An 18,641-nucleotide genomic window follows, 5' to 3' on the forward strand; every position below is an offset into this window, starting at 1 on the left:
TTTTAATGTGCTGTTGAATTTGATTTGTTAATTGAAATAAATTCTTCAGCGCTCAGCCTTCTTTGAGCTTTTGAACTGTGGTGTTGGAGAAGACTCTTGAGAGTCCCTTCGGCTGCAAGGAGATCAAACTAGTCAATCCTAAAGGAAATCAGTCCTGAATATTTATTGGACAGACTGATGCTGAAGCTGAAACTCCAGTACTTTGGCCACCTGATGCAAAGAGCCAACTCATTAGAAAACACCCTAATGCTGGGAAGGATTGAAGGAAGGAGGCGAAGGGGACGACAAAGGATGAGATGGTTGGATGGCATCACTGACTCAATGGACATGAGTTTGAGCAAACTCCAGGAGTTGGTGATGGACAGGGAAGCCTGGTGTGCTACCGTCCACGAGGTTGCAGAAAGTTGGACACGACTGAGCGACTGAACCACAACAACAACAAAGTGAAATAAGTCAGATACAGAATGACAAATGTTACATGATACCACTTGTATGAGGAACCTCACTGGTCAAGCACAGAAACGGAGTGTAGAATGGCGGTTTCCAGGCCTGGGAGAGGGGGAAAATGGGGAGGTGCTGCTCAAAGGGTAAAAAGTTCCAGTTACACATGATGAGTAAGTCCTAGAGATCTACTGCACAGCACAGTGTCTATAGCTAATAATACTATACTGTATACCTAACCACAGGCTGCAAAGGAAGATGTTAAGTGTTTTAATCCCAAAATAATAATATGATGATGATAATGATAATGTAATAAATTAAAAGGGCAAAGTGAAGATCTGTAGGTGATAGATGTTTATGGCATAGATTGTAGCGATGGTTTCAAGGGTGTATCCCTAAAGTTCAATAAGTTGTATGTATATTAAATATGTATAGCTTTTTGTATGTCAACTATACCTCATTAAAGTGGATAAAATATCACAGTGAATGAGCAATGATGCTGAGTTCCTTAATGTAAAGTAATGTGCTTTTCGTAGCATTCATTCAGTGGACTGAGCTGTTTGCTTACAAGGCTCTCTGACTGCATGATCTGAACTATGAAACATTAACTGCTATCCAAAGCACGCTGGCCCTGTGACCAACAATGCATGGACCAAGCTATCCTAGTCCAGACTCTGATATTGCCTGGACATTCCTTTGTTATAATCATCAGAGAGGAGCAGGAAATCACACCGATTACCTCTTCTATGTGATATAAACTCTGTCCTCCTCAAATTCATATGTTGAAATACTAACCCCTGGTACCCGTAAATGTGACTTTAGTTGGCAGTAGGGTTATTGTAGATGTAATTAGCTAAGATAAGGTCATACAGGAGTAGAAAGTATTTCTTGCTCAGTGTGACCACATGGACTGTAGCCCACCAGCCTCCTCTGTCCATGGGGTTTTCCAGGCAAGAATACTGGAGTGGGTTACCATTTCCTTCTCCATACAGGAGTAGGGTGGGCCCCTAATCCAGTGTGATCGGTGTCCTTTTAAAGAGAAGTAATTTGGACACAGCCTTGCATGCAGGGAAAATGCCATCAGAACACTGTACCTTGCTGTCACTGGCCAAGATAGGAAAGTTTCCTCCTAACCTGTCACCAGGCAGTGCAGCAAAAATGGCCTTTTACTAACTTGAACTTTCAAGATGTTATTTTTTAACAGATATCTCTCTATGTTTTTATTTGGTTTAATAATCATTCATTGACAAGTACTTCCTTTTCCCCACTTAGGTCACAAGGAACCAATAATCGGCAACATAGAAAACTGGCTGCTCCTTCATGAAGAATATAGTCAAGACATTGTTTTCTTTTTTTTCCTAAAGATGAGCCCTCCCAACCCCAACTCAACCTTTTCCTTTGTTTGGTAAAGGAAGGAAACAGAGCTGTACTCTCAGTGAATTTTTTAGAATCCCCAGTGACGTCTGTCATGGTCAGTTGGGCAACATAAGGCATCTGTCTCATGGGGAGCTTGACCCAGGAGTGACTCTGTGAACATCTGAAAGCCAGATTGGTGCCTAGGAGCTTGGCTGCAACGTTCTCTACTGTTTTAAGTGTGAGGGAAATTTCACCATGAACCAAACTTAGAACTAACTCTTCCTAATGTAAAAAAATACATTTTGATAAGCATAATAAAGGATTTTTGTTGGGAACCATTCAAAGACAAAAATTAAGGCCAGAAACATTTTATGAGACAGAAATAGAGGGCTAGCAAGCAAGAAAAAAACACCAGTGTTCCCACCAGAAATCTTAATTGTTCCAATAAATAAGTCTGGAGTGAGGTCTGGTATGGTTTTAAATAAGCTGTCATCATTTCTTCTCTATGAAACTTCCCACAATTGAGCATATGAATGGTGAATACTGAGCTCACATCTCTGCAAGTGGCACAAGGGCCAATGGATGAAAATGAGACAGCAGTAAATAAGGCCTTAGGAAGAAGGGAAGCATCCTGTCTTAAGGATTTTCCCAGCATGCCGCTTAACACTGTGAATATGTAAAGGTTACAACTGGAGAGGAAATTACGTTTCCAACTCATTGACATCAAAATGCCTAAAGAGAGAAGCTAAGAACAGCACAGTGCAGAGAGACGTGCAAATCAAGTCTCGTTATCTTGAATGCATTTATTGTATGTGTGCTGAATTATATATAAGCCAGAGTCTTAAAAATAAACGAAAGCATATGCTAATTACATGCCACAGCATTTCTCTTTCCCAATGTAGGTCTGAGACTTATCAATGGCAAATAAATCCAACAAATCTATAAATAAGATTCCTAAAGGATGCTTTTATGAAGAGGCAAAAACCTGGTAAGGATCAAGAAAAGGGAAGCCCCAATTTTATATATCTTCAAAATAGAAAGCAATCACTAATACTCACCTTTGCAATTTGATCGAACTTTCCAAAGAGTTCATTCAGCATGTGGACGAGCTCTCCAGGGGAGCAGTCACTGGCCAGACGGGTGAACCCAACAATGTCCGCATAGAGGATACTGTGGGAACAAACCAGTGGGTGCCATATTTGCAAGTTTATATTCACTAAGCAATGGTAGTCTTTCCCATTAAAAGAGGACAATTTCTTACATTTTATATTTTTGCAAAACATCATTCCCCTGGGTATGGAATACATAGACATGTTGCTAAACTGTCCCATTAATTTTTTTGATGTTACATTTTTATAATTAAGATCGGGGAAGAAAGCCATGCGATACACTTTCTCTATTCCAGTCCACTGTTACTGACAACATTTCTCCTCTCAGGGCCAGCCTCTCCTTCCCAATCTGGCTTATGTGGTCTTCATTCTGACAGTTCATTACAGTGTCATAATTCTGATATCAAAGGAGTATGCTTCTGTTTGAACTGTTATGTGATTTTATATTGTAAGTATTCCTAAGTAGAAGAAGCAAAATCATAAAAGTTAAATCCTGTTTTTTGATTGAAAGACAAAATTCTGGGTTCTTTACTAACTTCCAGGAAATGAGATGCATCTTCCTAAAGCTCAGAGTTGAGTTTGGGGGAAGCATTAAACAAGGAAAGACACCAATTAATGTCCAGTTACAGTAATAACAAGTACTATAAAGGCAAACAGTTGCTGCTGCTAAGTCGCTTCAGTCGTGTCCGACTCTGTGCGACCCCATAGATGGCAGCCCACCAGGCGCCCCCGTCCCTGGGATGCTCCAGGCAAGAACACTGGAGTGGGTTGCCATTTCCTTCTCCAATGTATGAAAGTAAAAAGTGAAACTGAAGTCGCTCAGTCGTGTCCAACTCTTAGCGACCCCATGGACTGCAGCCCACCAGGCTCCCCCATCCCTGGGATTCTCCAGGGAAGAGCACTGGAGTGGGTTGCCATTTCCTTCTCCAATGCATGAAAGTAAAAAGTGAAACTGAAGTCGCTCAGTCATGTCCGACTCTTAGCGACCCCATGGACTGCAGCCCACCAGGCTCCTCTGTCCATGGGATTCTCCAGGCAAGAGCACTGGAGTGGGGTGCCGTCGCCTTCTCCGATAAAGGCAAACAGTAGAATGCCAAAAACAGTAGTAGGGGTGGTGAGCTGAGCGCCGAAAGATCGATGCTTTTGGACTGTGGTTCTGGAGAAGACTCTTGAGAGTCCCTTGGACTGCAAGGAAATCCAACCTGTCCATCCTGAAGGAGATCAGTCCTGCGTGTTCATTGGAAGGACTGATGCTGAAGCTGAAACTCCAATACTTTGACTACCTGATGTGAAGAGCTGACTCATTGGAAAAGACCCTGATGCTGGGAAAGACTGAAGGCAGGAGGAGAAAGGGACGACAGAGGATGAGATGGTTGGATGGCATCACCGACGCGATGGAGATGAGTCTGAGCAAACTCTGGGAGTTGGCGATGGACAGGGAGGCCTGGCGTGCTGTGGTCCATGTGGTCGCAAAGAGTCGGACATGACTGAGCAACTGAACTGAACTGACCTGAGGGGTGGTGAAGAATCTGGGACACAGTGCCTAAGGAACTGACAGCACAGCTTCCCCTCATGGCATGTATAGGCTGGGGGGCAAATGCGAGATTCCTTAGAGTTTTATGTGCATTTAGCTAGCCTTGATGAATCAGGATAGAAGAACACAACACCTGTGTGTGCATTACAACTTTACCTACATAGCAACATGCTTATGTTTTATATAAGGGCCTAATATCTGCATTGTGTTCAGTTGTGTCTGACTCAGACCCCAGGGACTGTAGCCCGCCAGGCTCCTCTGTCCATGGGATTCTCCAGGCAAGAATACTGGACTGGGTTGCCATGTCCTCCTCCAGGGGATGTTCCCGACCCAGGGACTGAACCCACTTCTCTTGTATTTCCTGACTTGCCAAGTGGATTCTTTACCACTGCGCCACCTGGGAAGCCCCAGAGACCTAATAAAGAAGCCTAAAATTGCTGCTGGCAATTTGAGTTTCAAGTAATACATATGGTATGATTTAAGATGGGCCATGAAACAAAAATAACTGCCAATTAACACTCATAAGGATAGCTTTTTCTTGAAAACAAAACAAAACAAAACAAAACAGTTGTTGCTGAGGATGTAGAGGAATTAGAGCTAGTAAGCACGCTAGGGGAAATGTAAAATGGTATAGGCACTATGGAAAACAGTATGATGTTTCTTCAAAAAATGAAACACAGAATTACTGGCACTCCCACTGCTGGGTGTGCACCCCAAAGAACCTGAAGCAGGACCTCAGATATTTGTATACCCAGCCCACATCCTGCCTCACGATGAAAAGGCCATAGGTTTTAGACTTGTTTTAAAATTAACTGGTACTACATGACATTTAAGCTTCTGTATTTTTAAGTTATGTATTTACTTTAGGAGCTTCCCTCGTGGCTCAGACTGTAAGGACTGCCTGCAATGCAGGAGACTCAGGTTTGATCCATGAGTTGGGAAGATCCTCTGGAGAAAAGAATGGCAATCCCTTCCAGTATTCTTGCTTGGAAAACTCCATGGACTGGTGGGAACCAGTTGGGCTACAGTCCATGGGGTCACAGAGTCAGACACGACTGAGTGACTAACATTAACACTTTTCTTTAGGATCCCAAATATATTTTCTGAATTTAAATTTGATTAAATACTGCAAACATACTGTATACAATCTCTGAAGGCAGCTGAAGCTGCTTCACCAACCCTTTGCCTTAGATTGTGTGGTAACTGGCTTCCAAGATGGCCTCAGTCATCCTCACCTCCCTTGTATTGTCCCTCCCCATAACGGGTAGGAGTGACTTGTGTAACTAATAGAATACTGTAGGAATAGCCAGAAATGACCTTTCATAAAAGATACAGCAACTTCCACCTGGCTCTCTCTTGGATCCTTCCCTCTGGGGAAGCAAGCAGCCATATTGTGAGGACACTCAAGCAACCTGTGAAGAGGTCCAGCGGTGAAGATCTGAGGCCTTCTGCCAACAGGAAGTTAACCTGCCCACCAGGTGAGAAGCCACATCGTGAGCAGATCCCCCAGCAGCCTGAAGCCTCATGGGGAAGTCTACGCCAGAACCACTTAAGATGCTCCAAAACTCCAGCCCACAGAAACTGTGAGATGTCTATTGTTCTTTAAAACCACTAAGTTTTGAGGTAATTTGTAGAAACTGATAGAAATGTAGAAATTATCATAGAAATTGATAATACAGATATTATGCAGATTCTTTATCAACTGCCTGAAATTGGTCGTGTCATCTGTTATTTTTGCAGGTCTAGTGTTCCTGGACTATATCAAACTACTTAGAGTCTGTGATCTTCTTTAGATATAGACATATTAATATTTATTTTTATGCATTTTGAATACCAATAAGTGTCTTAAAAATACTGCAGGAGATGGAGGGCCATTCCTGACTTTCAGACAATTAAGGTCCGTCTAGTCAAGGCTATGGTTTTTCCAGTGGTCATGGATGGGTGTGAGAGTTGGACTGTGAAGAAAGCTGAGTGCCAAAGAATTGATGCCTTTGAACTGTGGTGTTGGAGAAGACTCCTGAGAGTCCCTTGGACTGCAAGGAGATCCAACCAGCCCATTCTAAAGGAGATCAGTCCTGGGTGTTCATTGGAAGGACTGATGCTAAAGCTGAAACTCTAATACTTTGGCCACCTCACGCGAAGAGTTGACTCACTGGAAAAGACTCTGATGCTGGGAGGGATTGGGGACAGGAGGAAAAGGGGACGACAGAGAACGAGATGGCTGGATGGCATCACCGACTCGATGGACATGAGTTTGACTGAACTCCAGGAGTTGGTGACGGACAGGGAGGCCTGGCGTGCTGCAGTTCATAGGGTCGCAAAGAGTCGGACACGACTGAGTGACTGAACTGAACTGAAGGCTAGAAAGAGCAATTTCTAGTAAAATACAATTTATCAGATACTATAAATCATTTTTCTTTAATCATGTAGGCAAAATGCTTAAAAACCTAAAGGCAAGCTAGTGTTTTAAATAATTTCACTCATAATATGTATGAATGTTCTCTCTCTCTGTGTTTATACACACACACAAACACATGTATATACATACACACCCATAGTTCTTTCCTATTATTCCAAAAAATGATGGGGACTTAAAAATATTTATTCCTGATTCTGCATTGATATGCAACTTTTTTCTGTTATCTCCCTCTCAATATTGTATATTAGCTCTTTATTGTATATTAGCTCTTTGTGTGCTTGGGCCACACCTGTTTCTAAAATCGTGTCAAATTGAGATTTGTCTTAGCAATACATTTAAGCTACAGTTAGGCCTTCCCTGGTGGCTCAGACAGTAAAGAATCCACCTGCAATGTGGGAGACCTGGCTTTGATCCCTGGGTCGGGAAGATCCCTTGGAGAAGGGAATGGCAACCGACTTCAGTATTCTTGCCTGGAAAACTCCATGGGCGGAGGAGCCTGGCCGGCTACAGTCCATAGGGTTGCACAGAGTCGGACACGACTAAGTGACTAACATTTTCACTTTTATTTTAAGCTACAGTTAAATTTATTTCTTATTAATCAATTTCAGATATCCTCGACCTGAAGTGATCAGACCTAATGCAGCAACATGCAAGGGAAAAAGTCTGGAGTTGGGGGCAAACAGCCTGATTTCGATTCTAGATGATGAGCTACACAATTTCAGTTTTGTTTGTGGTTGTTGTTAATAAACTGTTGAATGGAGGGGCAAGTAACCCTGACAACTAAAGGAGTAACCTGATGAATAAGGCACGCACAGGTTGCTCACTGAGATAACCCAGCCAGAAGAGCAAGCACCACTGTAACACAATGGAACAGACGGGGACAGGCCTCTAGAGAATCGGGATCAGAAACAGGTGTGCATGGAGAATGGTGAGGACCAGAGTGCCTACGTCTGGAGGCCAGAGACGATGGGGAGCACCACCCCAGACTGAAGTGAGGGCCCACCCGGCTCCCGTCCAGAGCTCAGGGGAGAAGAGGTCCTACACGACCTCCCTTCTGACCACAATCCCTTGTTAGTTTTCTAGTTACTAAGATTCCAGGAATGGCTCCCCGAGAAGCATCTGTGACTGCCACTCCTGGACAAGCTGTAACTTTCACTGTAATTTCATTAAGGTGCCTGCCGGTCACTCATGATGCTGGGTACTGGCCATACCCAGAGCCCAGAGACACTCCCCCGCCCCCACCCCCGCCCCCACCCCCGCCCCGGCATTCCTGATGGGCAGCAGGATACCCAGCCACCCGGAAAGTGCTAGCTCCTGGAGCCCTGGCCCTGCCAAGCCCATGTCGAAGAACCAGTCCTTGTGCCTAGAGCCCGACTCCCTAATCTTACTGAGATAGAGAGTCCTGGGTGCCTGGGACCCAGTGAGATCTGACCTGAGAGCTCCCAGAATGAAGGCCCCACCGGCCACTTCTCTCCCCTTTGTAACAGCTGGTCCCAAAATGCAACAAGTAGAAGGGCCTGTTTTCTTATCTGAATGACCAAGAGGCCCTCGCACACGGGTAGGTGGAGTGGACATATGCTTTGCACCAAGATGAACAGCCCCGAAGGGCACATGACGCTTAAGACGGGGACTTCCGGGGACCTACATCCGCCACCCACATCCGCCCCCCGGCGTCGGGCTCCCCAGCCTCGCCGAGGAGCGAAGACGGTGCCGCGTACCTGACGTTGGTGTGCCGCTTGACGTAGAGGTTGTGGAAGTTGTTGGTGTTCTCCATCTGGCCGGCTTTGGGGCCCTGCAGCCTCTGGATGATCTCCGCTTTCATCTCCATGGCTATGTGTGCCGGCAGCAAGGAGAGCAGCAGCCGCTCCTGAAGCCAGGATGGAAGGAAGACGGAGAGAGGTCACACCACCGAGGCCGCAGCAAGGGCCGAGCGAAAGCACCACGGGGCCGGAGCGCGGCCAATCTGAGGACTCTAACAAGTCAAATACAGAGTCTAGAAATACATGTTAAAAAAAATCCAATTTTCCAAGGTCAGAGTGTGTTATTAGATTATTTATTGAGTTCTAAGCATGTGTTCTGCAGTGTGCAAAGAAAAGGAAGGCGTAGTTATTTCCCCGAGGGTATTATTTAACTATTGTGATTTTAAAGGAGTGAAACGGTAATAATAGGAAGATGCCAGAAAGCAGTGGTCAGTCGGAGATAGAAGACTCTCATTTTCGCCTACTCGTTCGCTTGAGAGATAAAGTACAAGCTATATTGCACTTTTGAAAGTCAAGCAATATTCCACATTTCCTAAATAAGATAGTCACACATTTTCAAATATTTCATTTCCTCTGTGGTGATCATGCAATCCTTTTTCGTGATTCTGAACTATTATAAACACAGAGTCAGAAATATTAGTCTCTGAGAAAATGTCATCTATGAGAAACTATAGGTGGGTCACAAAGAAGTGAAAACATATGAGCCTTTCTTATATTTTTAGTCTTTAAATTCAGTAAATCCTGTACATGATAGCATGCAATATTATATATATGTTAATATGCATTTATTATGCTTAGAATGACACTTTTTCATTCCCTTTAAGGAAACTGTAATTTTTTTTTTGACAAGAAGTATCACAGAAGGTCAGTCTTTGAAAGTTGATATTTACTCTAGAGTACTTTAAAAATAAATCTATTATAGAAAACACTATATATTTCTCAGGTATTGTGGATTTAGCTGGTGATATTCAGTGTGTCTAAATGAGCAAAAGATTTTCTCTTCTTCCACATTTTCTCTCTAACAAATTTCTGTTTCGACAAAGTGGTGAGAGAGTAGAGGAGGGTGGGGGAAAGTGGGCTTTGCCCCCAGATTCACTGGTCCACTTGTTTGTCCCCTGGATCCACCCACAGAGCACATCACTTTGGAACTTTGGGGAACTTTCATGATGGAGCAGAGGGGAGGCCAGAAGTACATCTTGATGAAGATGAAATGGGCCTTGCCACAACCTATCCCCAACCTGCTCCAGGAAAACACAGGTGCAAAGTCAACAGAAGACTCTGTATGGGCCTGTGTGGGGCCTCAGTGCGTGGCCGGGGGCGTCTCTCCGTGAACTGGCACATCTGAGTGCTGGTCGTCTGTACTTTCCTTCCTTCATTCACCCAATCAGGAAACACCCATCACTGCCCACTGAATGCCAGACTCTCGATGAGCGCTAATGATAAATGCAAAGGGGAAGGAGACAGTGTCCCTAATAGCACAGCTGTCAGATGAGACTAGAATAGGCTGGTGTTTAGAGGAATCCACATACCTTGGAAAACAGAGGGGAACTAACAGAGCAGGAGCCCCCGCCATGCACCACATGCTTCCAGGAGCTCTCTTTATGTGCTATATCAATAACAGAAACAGAGTATAGATATTTCAGTCTTAGGGCAAAAGGATTGAGAGGTCCCCATATTTCTAGAAAAAAATTTTTTGGAGGGGTAGCAACACCACTAGATTTTACTGTGGGCATTGGCAACGTAACCCCTTATGTGGTTCCTTGCACTCACAGAGACGGGTGATGTGAAGGGTAGTTAATTGGGGGGCTTTTTTTTTGTTTGTTTGATTTCTCAACTCCTAGAGGAGTTCCTGGAAAGTAGCATTTTCTCTGTAGTTATTTGCTGAATGAATGAATGCCCTGCGGTACATTTTGTCTGGGGCACAATAAAAAGAAATCCCATCTCAAAACCTATGTTCATTGTTGGTACTGCTTATGGTAGAGACCTGGATAGGCAGGGCTTATGTTTTAAGATCAGATTAATGACCTTCTTGGTCATCAATACCAGGCCTGGGCAAGATCTGGGTCAGTGATCTTCACCCAAAGGGAAATTTGACTATTCTGCAAAGCAAGGCACTGATTATTTTGGGTTTTTGTCTCTAGCAGACAAAGACACTGGGAGAAAGAATGACTGCCTCTGGTGATACGAGCGGAGCCCCAGCTTCACATCAGCAGGCTGCACTAAAGGCGAAAGGGAACATTCAAAGTGTCTCCTGGTTGGAAAACCATTGGTAAACACCGACAACCACTTGAAATCACATTTTGATTTGATCCCTATTCTGAGCTTGAATTTCCTTCCATTATTCTCCAAATTTCACTAATGACCTAACAATACAACAGCATCATGTTAGCTTAAAGGTGAGGAGGTGAATTCCAATTTTGGACTAAAGTGAAATTTTGAAAGAGCAGGGACCCTGTCCAACTGCAAGACCTCTCATTCTGCAGACAAGGGCCAAGATAAACAGCAGCAGGAGGATAGAGAACAGCTGAGTTCAATAATAGAAGAAATCAAGTCATGTTTTGGTTTGTTAACAGAACAAGTGACCCCAGAGAAATGGAGCCACTTGGAACTCAGAATACCAAGAAATTACAAATAATGTGGAAAATGTTGTTCAGTTGCTCAGTCGTGTCCCACTCTTTGCGACCCCATGGACTACAACACGCCAGGCTTCCCTTCCCAGCACCATCTCCTGGGGCTTGCTCAAAGTCATGTCCATCGAGTCGGTGATGCCATCCAACCCTCTCATCCTCTGTCATCCCCTTCTCTTCCTGCCCTCGATTTTTCCCAGCATCAGGGTCTTTTCCAATGACATGGAAAATGGATGTCCATATTTTAAAACTTAGAATAAAACCTTTATCCTTGTTACACACAAATTGAGAGTTCAAAACATTTGGCTGATGATCTACTGTCTATACAAATTTGATCCCTCTATTATCTCAGAACCCAATGAAAAGGTACTGGGATTTATTTTTAAAATAAATGGCACTTTACTACCTTTTGTAATCTTACTACAAAGTAGAGCTATTCTTTCATCTATTCATCTTTTGCTACCCACCCATCAAATACATGTAATTGCCTCTTACTTTCTTTTTTCTACATTTTGGCTTCCATGACCAACCAGATGGTTAGACATTTGGGAATTCTGAAAGTCACAAAATACGTGATACATCCAAGGAAGTACTTAGATGATAGACTTTGCTTCTTCAAGTCTGGAACTGAGTTATGTTAATGTTGCCTTCACTCAGCTCCATTTTGGTAGCTATTGAGCACACTGTGTGTACTGAGTTACTCTGTATGGGATGGTCTCTGTTTCTCTCTATTTATTGATCACTGTATTGGATGATTGTATGTGAGGTCAAAATTGTATAAAGGATTCATAATGTTCAAAATCTACTTAAACAAATAGAGAAAATCTAGTGAAAAAACTGTGTTATTGATGTCAACAAAGTCAGAAGACTCATCTGGTCATCCTCTAAGGCATGATGAGACGGGAGACAAAGGAGGCATGTTACTGTGTGTTAGCTGCTCAATTGCGTCCGACTCTTTTGCGACCCAATGGGCCTTGCCAGGCTCCTCTGTCCATGGGATTCTCCAGGTAAGAATACTGGAGTGGGCTGCCATTCCCTTCTCCAGAGGATCTTCCTGACCCATGGATAGAACTCGCGTCTCCTGCATTGCAGGCAGATTCTTTACTGAGTCAGTCAATTCAGTTCAGTCGCTCAGTCATGTCCTACTCTTTGCAACTCCATGGACTGCAGCACGCCAGGCTTCCCTGGAGCTTATTCAAACTTATGTCCATCGAGTTGGTGATACCATCCAACTATCTCACACTCTGTTGTCCCCTTCTCCCGCCTTCAATCTTTCCCAGCATCAGAGTCTTTTCCAATGAGTCAGTTCTTTGCATCAGGTGGCCAAAGTATTGGAGTTTCAGCTTCAGCATCAGTCCTTCCAAAGAATATTCAGGATTGATTTCCTTTAGGATGGACTGGTTGGATCTCCTTGCAGTCCAAGGGACTCTCAAGAGTCTTCTCCAACACCACAGTTCAAAAGCATCAATTCTTCCACTGAGTCAGAGATGCCATCTCATCTCTGTCATAAAAGTAAGCAGACCCTGAACAGATATATCACTGCCTAAAACAGTGACAAGAAATACTGGCATGTAGGATGTAACAGATTATGAATCTGGTCTAGACTATCTATTTAGAAATCCCAGTGGAATCTGTGTCTACAGAGATGTCTGGTGATCGGCTTAATTAGATTATAACCAGCTTTGTATTTTCTGATGGATGACAGATGAGTCAAGGGCTAAGAAAAACCAAAGTACACCAGGTTGCAAATCTCAGTTGACATTCTTCTGCATTATTACCTTATGAGGACAACTTGTGTGTCTCTGTAGACTCAGCACAGTCTTCTGTTGAATTTAAAGGTATCAGTCGATTCTCCCATGGTTTACATTCATTTCCAGTCATGGTTCTGGAGCCTATGTTGTTGGTGTCCTAACCATATTCCCTCTCCATTCCTTGGAGGTCGCCTGCAGCCTGGTCCTTTCTAAATTTATAGTTTCCTGTGCCTCAACCAACGAGGAAGTGATTGGTGGATAAATATCTCAGCTCCCGCATCCACATCCCTCAGTGGACAGATATGAGCATTTTCTGCTCTTCCCTCTGAGGGTTTCCAGATGGACTGAGCCCCTGTTGCCAGCTACCCCTTTCAATAGCTGGAGCTGGATCCTCCCTGATCCACTCCCTCACTCGGCCACCTGAAACCACATCCAACTAAATGCCCAAACTCACATCCTCGTCTGAGTGTTGCTCAGGGTAAACCTAACTGAGACCTTTGCAAGCACCTTCGTTTTCTGCCTGAACTTCGTTTCCACCAGGACTTCCTGGTGGCTCAGATGGTAAAGCGTCTGCCTACAATGTGGGAGACCTGGGTTCAATGCCTGGGTCGGGAAGATCTCCTGGAGAAGGAAATGGCAACCCACTCCAGTATTCTTGCCTGGAAAATCCCATGGATGGAGGAACCTGGGAGGCCACAGTCCATGGGGTGGCAAAGAGTTGGACACGACTGAGTGACTTCACTCTTTTCCACTTTTTTTTGTTTTCTGCCTACATTGTGTAGGCAGAAACTAAACCCCACGGAGCTTCCCGGATGGCTCAGTGGTGGAGTCTGCCTGAAATGCAGGAGATGCAGGAGCCATGAGTTCAGTCCCTGGGTCGGGAAGATCCCCTGGAGGAGGACAGGGCAACCCATCCCAGTATTCTTGCCTGGAGAATCCTGTGGACAGTGGAACCTGGTGGGCTATAGTCTATAGGGTTGCACAGAGTTGGACATGACTGAAGCAATTTAGCACACATGCAAACCCCCAAGACCACAGAGCCAGCCTTCCCTAAAGGACAGATTCCATGAACAAAAAAGATGAATTAAATAAAGTAATTCTCTCTCATGCCCATAGCTTTATTTAATGACCAAATGTAAATCATGGTCTTTAATTTAGTCCCACGTGTAGACAGATGAATGGTTTTTTATAGGTAGTTTGAAAAATACAGGAAATCAACTCCATATGTTGTGTAAACCAAATTTTTCTTTGTGTGTGTGTTAAAGAATCTTTGTGAAGTTAGAGTGGAATAAAGATGTTGGTAACAGCCTACCAGCCAAAAAGAAAAGAACCCAAGTCTTCTCAATTATCACATGATTCTGATGGACAGCAAGACCAGTGACCAAAGCCCACAGACAGGATTTGTGTTTTGGGGTCTGCACACATCCTCTTGGTCATCACGGCATTGGATAAAGGGGTAAGCCTTAAATACAAGTCTGTGCTTGAACATTCTGAATCAAGTCACTGTTAAATATGTCTTTCTTCCCTTATAAAGTGCTGTACTCTGAAAGGAAAGCCCAATATTATGGCACACATGATAAATTTCAACTCAACTCATAATCTGACAAGGTTAATATTTCCATTAATACTTCAGCTTTTTGATAATGTAGCTGTGTGCCCTGCCAAATTATCTGAAAGCAACACACAAACTTAAGAGCTTAATATGCCGGATATGACTTAGCTACATTATCTCCAAATACACTGAAGAACTCCTTAAGGGGATTTTTGGAAAATCAAGTCGTCACAAAACTGATTGATGCACACCATCACTATTTCTTTCTCTTTTTAGAAAAGACTGTCGAATGACAGGGAATTTGGCTAATTCCAGCCTACTCAAAGATTATCCAGTGAATAGGTCGGCCATAGTTTGAGAGTTTCATTTTAACACATGTCTTTATTAAGCCTCTAATTAATATTCATTAAATTCATACATTTTTCTGAGAATGTGTTCTTTTTAAATTGTGCCACGTAGAAAGCTAGAGTTTGTAAATTTCAATGTACTATTGATCAAAATTCAAGACACTCTCCAACTCCAAATTGTTTCTAACATAATGAAACAAAGCAGATATTTACCTTTACTTTTTTATGCCATTTTTGAGATTATTTCAGTTGACAGGAAAATCCAATTTAAGCAAAGATGATGTATGCTTAAATTCTGAGCTATCATATACTGATGTACATTATATCCTGTTTCTTCTTTAAACCATGCATGTGATAAATGTTTAAAACTGCTGCATTTTCGGAAAGGAGGATGACAAGGACTTGCTCTTTAATAAGAATCAAATTTTTTCCTCTTTCAAAATTCTCATTTCTATCTCGTTCTTATTTTAAATGCCATTCAGTTACCTTAGGATGGCAAACCAATTCGATATATTAATCCTTCTATTGTATTCATTCCTTTCATTGAAGGAATAAGTTACAAATTTTCTCTTCCCAAGAGAAAGTAGTCACTGGCATTAAGAGACACCAGATCCCTAAGGAGCTACTGTGTTAGAAGAGGTGCTGAAGAGATATGCTGATACGCTGCCATTCAGTACTGACCTGCAGCATGAAAGGACCAGGTATCCATTTAGAATCAAACACTGAAGCCTCTGTACTTGGAAAACACCCACTAGGGATGTGCATCTGTGTCAGTATTTCCCTCAGATATATCTTCTCTTGCAGCCAGCTTCATGTGTGCAAGTCTCAGTGAAAAACCATCCTTTATTGCCACCAGCCTCTATCACCTGCACACTTCCGAAGTTAAGGTATAGTTTTTGTTCAGTCGCTAAGTCACGTCTGACTCTTTGCAACACCATGGAAGCTTTCTGCATCACGTGGCCAAAGGGTTGGAGTTTCAGCTTCAGCATCAGTCCTTCATGAATATTCAGGACTGATTTCCTTTAGGATTGACTAGTTTGATCACCTTGCAGTCCAAAGGACTTTCAAGAGTCTTCTCCAGCACCACAACATGAAAGCATCACTTCTTTGGTGCTCAGCCTTTCTTATGGTCCACCTCACACATCCGTACATGACTACTGCAAAAACCATAACTTTGACTAGACGGACCTTTGTCAGCAAAGTGATGTGTCTGCTTTGTAATACTCTGTCTAGGTATATACTAAGGTGTAGTAACAGCTGCCATTACTGCTATTTCTTGCTATTCAATTTAGTTTGTTTCTCTTCAGTCCAGCCTTAGGAATCTTGCTTCACAGCAATCAATCAGTTAATACTTATTATTTGAAAGGTCTTGCTTTATCTAACTTTGATTTTTACAATAAAATCAGTCATCATATTTATGCATGACGAAACCCAGCACTGTCTAGTAGAAACAGCACCCACGTCTGAGTAGATCTGAGCTCCTGTTCTTTCTCTACCACGACCTACATGACCTCAGTTAAATCCCTCCAGCCTTGGGAGCCTCAATTTAGTTGTTTAAAAATATATCTGTTAAACTTGGTGAGTTGAAGGTCTGCAGGTCCCTGTAAGTTCCTAGAATTCTATGGAACCACAAGAGCTTTTTTCCTTGAATTTGCCTCTTACTGTTTCAGACTCAAACACAAAGGAAAGGAGGCAAGTGCTCACAACCACAGACCACAGCCGAGACAGTTAAGAAGCACTGCGGGAAAGGAGAGGCCTCTTGACAAAGAAACTCTTCCGTGAAGGGTTACTTCACTGAACTGCAAGAGGACGGAGAATGGCGAGGGGCTCTGGTGCGCCGTGTGAACGGCCAGCGTTTGTGTGCAGAGGGCAAGTCAGCTTGCTTATTACACAGTTTAGGGAGGCCGAAATGCTTTGAGCAAATGAAAATCGATATGCACTTTGACAAGTCACTGTTCCCTTTTACAAAACCGTTAAGGCCTTTTGTTGCATTCATACATTGTTGTCTCATTTTATAAACCCTGGCTATATGAAATTCTATTTAAATTTAAACACTTTTGACCAAAAAGGGGGGGCCAAAATAGATAAAGCGTTGTCTCAGAGCGGGTAGAGGGAGGTGGTACTCACTAGGAAGTCAAGACCTGATGAAACTTGCATCTTCCAACTTTATGGTCACTGATTTCTCATCCTACTGGCTAATTTGTAAGCTCAGCAGAAGGATTAAGACTGTTGGGGTACTTTTACAGGGCACATCAGTAACTAAAGATGGAAGGAAAGAAGCGATCGCTTACATGCGATTACTCTCCAGCGAGCAGGAGTTAGAGAACACAAGGCTAAAGTCAAGTTATAAAGTGCGTTTTCAGTCACAGGTGACAGTAAATTGATACTTTTAAATTCAAACTACTAACCATCAATTTAATTCTTTAATACGGAGCCTCTAGGGGGTCTTCCTAGTGGCTCAGACAGTAAAGAATCTGCCTGCCATGCAGGAGACCAGGGTTTGATTCCTAGGTCAGGAAGACCCCCTGGAGAAGGGAATGGCAACCCACTTCAGTATTCTTGCCTGGAGAATCCCATGGACCGAGGAGCCTGGCGGGCCTACAGTCCAAAGGGTCACAAAGAGTCAGATGTGACTGAGCAACTAACACTTTCAGTGGAAGAAACACCGTTCATAATGTAGAAAGCCTTCAATCCCTGGGTGGGAGACTATGGAGGTTCTGAGATAAGAGGTACAGGGCAGCAGGACACATGGGCACCCACAGCGAGATGGCGGGATGGTCTATGAGTTTCACATGGATCTCTCGAGGCCGCTGCTCCCATGAGGCCCGAGACGACACGGCTCAACACCAGGGCTATGAAAACACCCAAAGGAGAGCTCATCATGCAAACAGACCTCCACACCCACACACTAAAAAGTGAAAAAGTAAACGCTCCAGATTAACAACGACTCTGGTCTGATTTTCCCCTCCAAGGTCATCTGCCTATATGCAAGGAAGACCTTCCATCCTGAAACAGGCAAAGCCAGTTGAAGAAAATGCAGAGACATTGTATGAAGACTGACCCCTTTCCTGGATTCTGGGGAAAAGAGAAACTCAGGGTGTACAGGGGGCTAGGTGATTTCTTCTGAGAAGAAGGATAGATGGAGATGCTGCCAGAGGAGATGATAAGAAGATACAGACAAATATGTGAGATCAACTATATTAAATGCATTATTGACTGGAGACATATTAATGCCAGAGGTGTTAGTTTCTGCAAAAATCCCCTAGTTGATAAAATGCTAAATATTGCAGGCAGTAAAATGGAATACTGTAACATCCAAATGCAATCCGTCGATGAAACTGTACACCACAGATGACCAGATAACAATGTAGCTATATACACACAACACTCCCAGTCACTCAATCGCTGTTCTGAAATACACGTTGCTCCCTTTCTTTCCTTGCTCCTCTGACCTTAAGCTTGGCCACGTGGCTTGGTCTGACTAATCACCTGTGAAGGGCGTGATGTGTGCTTCTTCTGAGCAGAAGCTTTAAGAGCCAGTGTGGGGCTTACCATTTCATTTCCATCTGCTTTTGGGACCAGCAGCGCCCCAGCGAGAGGCTGCGCTGAGCCTGAGTTGCATGTAAGATGCAAAATGGAAGCTCATCTGTACTGGAGAAATACAAGGTCTCTTTGGCATTATCATTGCCTGCTCCTTCAATCTGGGGGTGATTTGTGCCACAGCTCCCCCGAGCTCTTTGGACAG

The 18,641-nt window shown here is 43.5% G+C and overlaps 1 protein-coding gene across 1 annotated transcript in view; it reads right to left on the reverse strand.

Annotated features, from left to right (window-relative positions):
- The window catches only part of ADCY2 (adenylate cyclase 2), a 462,350-nt gene that overhangs the window by 144,805 nt on the left and 298,904 nt on the right, over window positions 1-18,641 (reverse strand). Inside the window, exons 5-6 of the mRNA XM_018065622.1 lie at window positions 8,578-8,726; window positions 2,856-2,967 (exon numbers count right to left, since the gene is read on the reverse strand). Coding sequence (XP_017921111.1) covers window positions 2,856-2,967; window positions 8,578-8,726 — 261 coding nt within the window. The remainder of the gene's footprint in view (window positions 1-2,855; window positions 2,968-8,577; window positions 8,727-18,641) is intronic.

Source organism: Capra hircus, chromosome 20 (assembly GCF_001704415.2).
Source record: "Capra hircus breed San Clemente chromosome 20, ASM170441v1, whole genome shotgun sequence".
Classification (NCBI taxonomy): Eukaryota; Metazoa; Chordata; class Mammalia; order Artiodactyla; family Bovidae; genus Capra; species Capra hircus.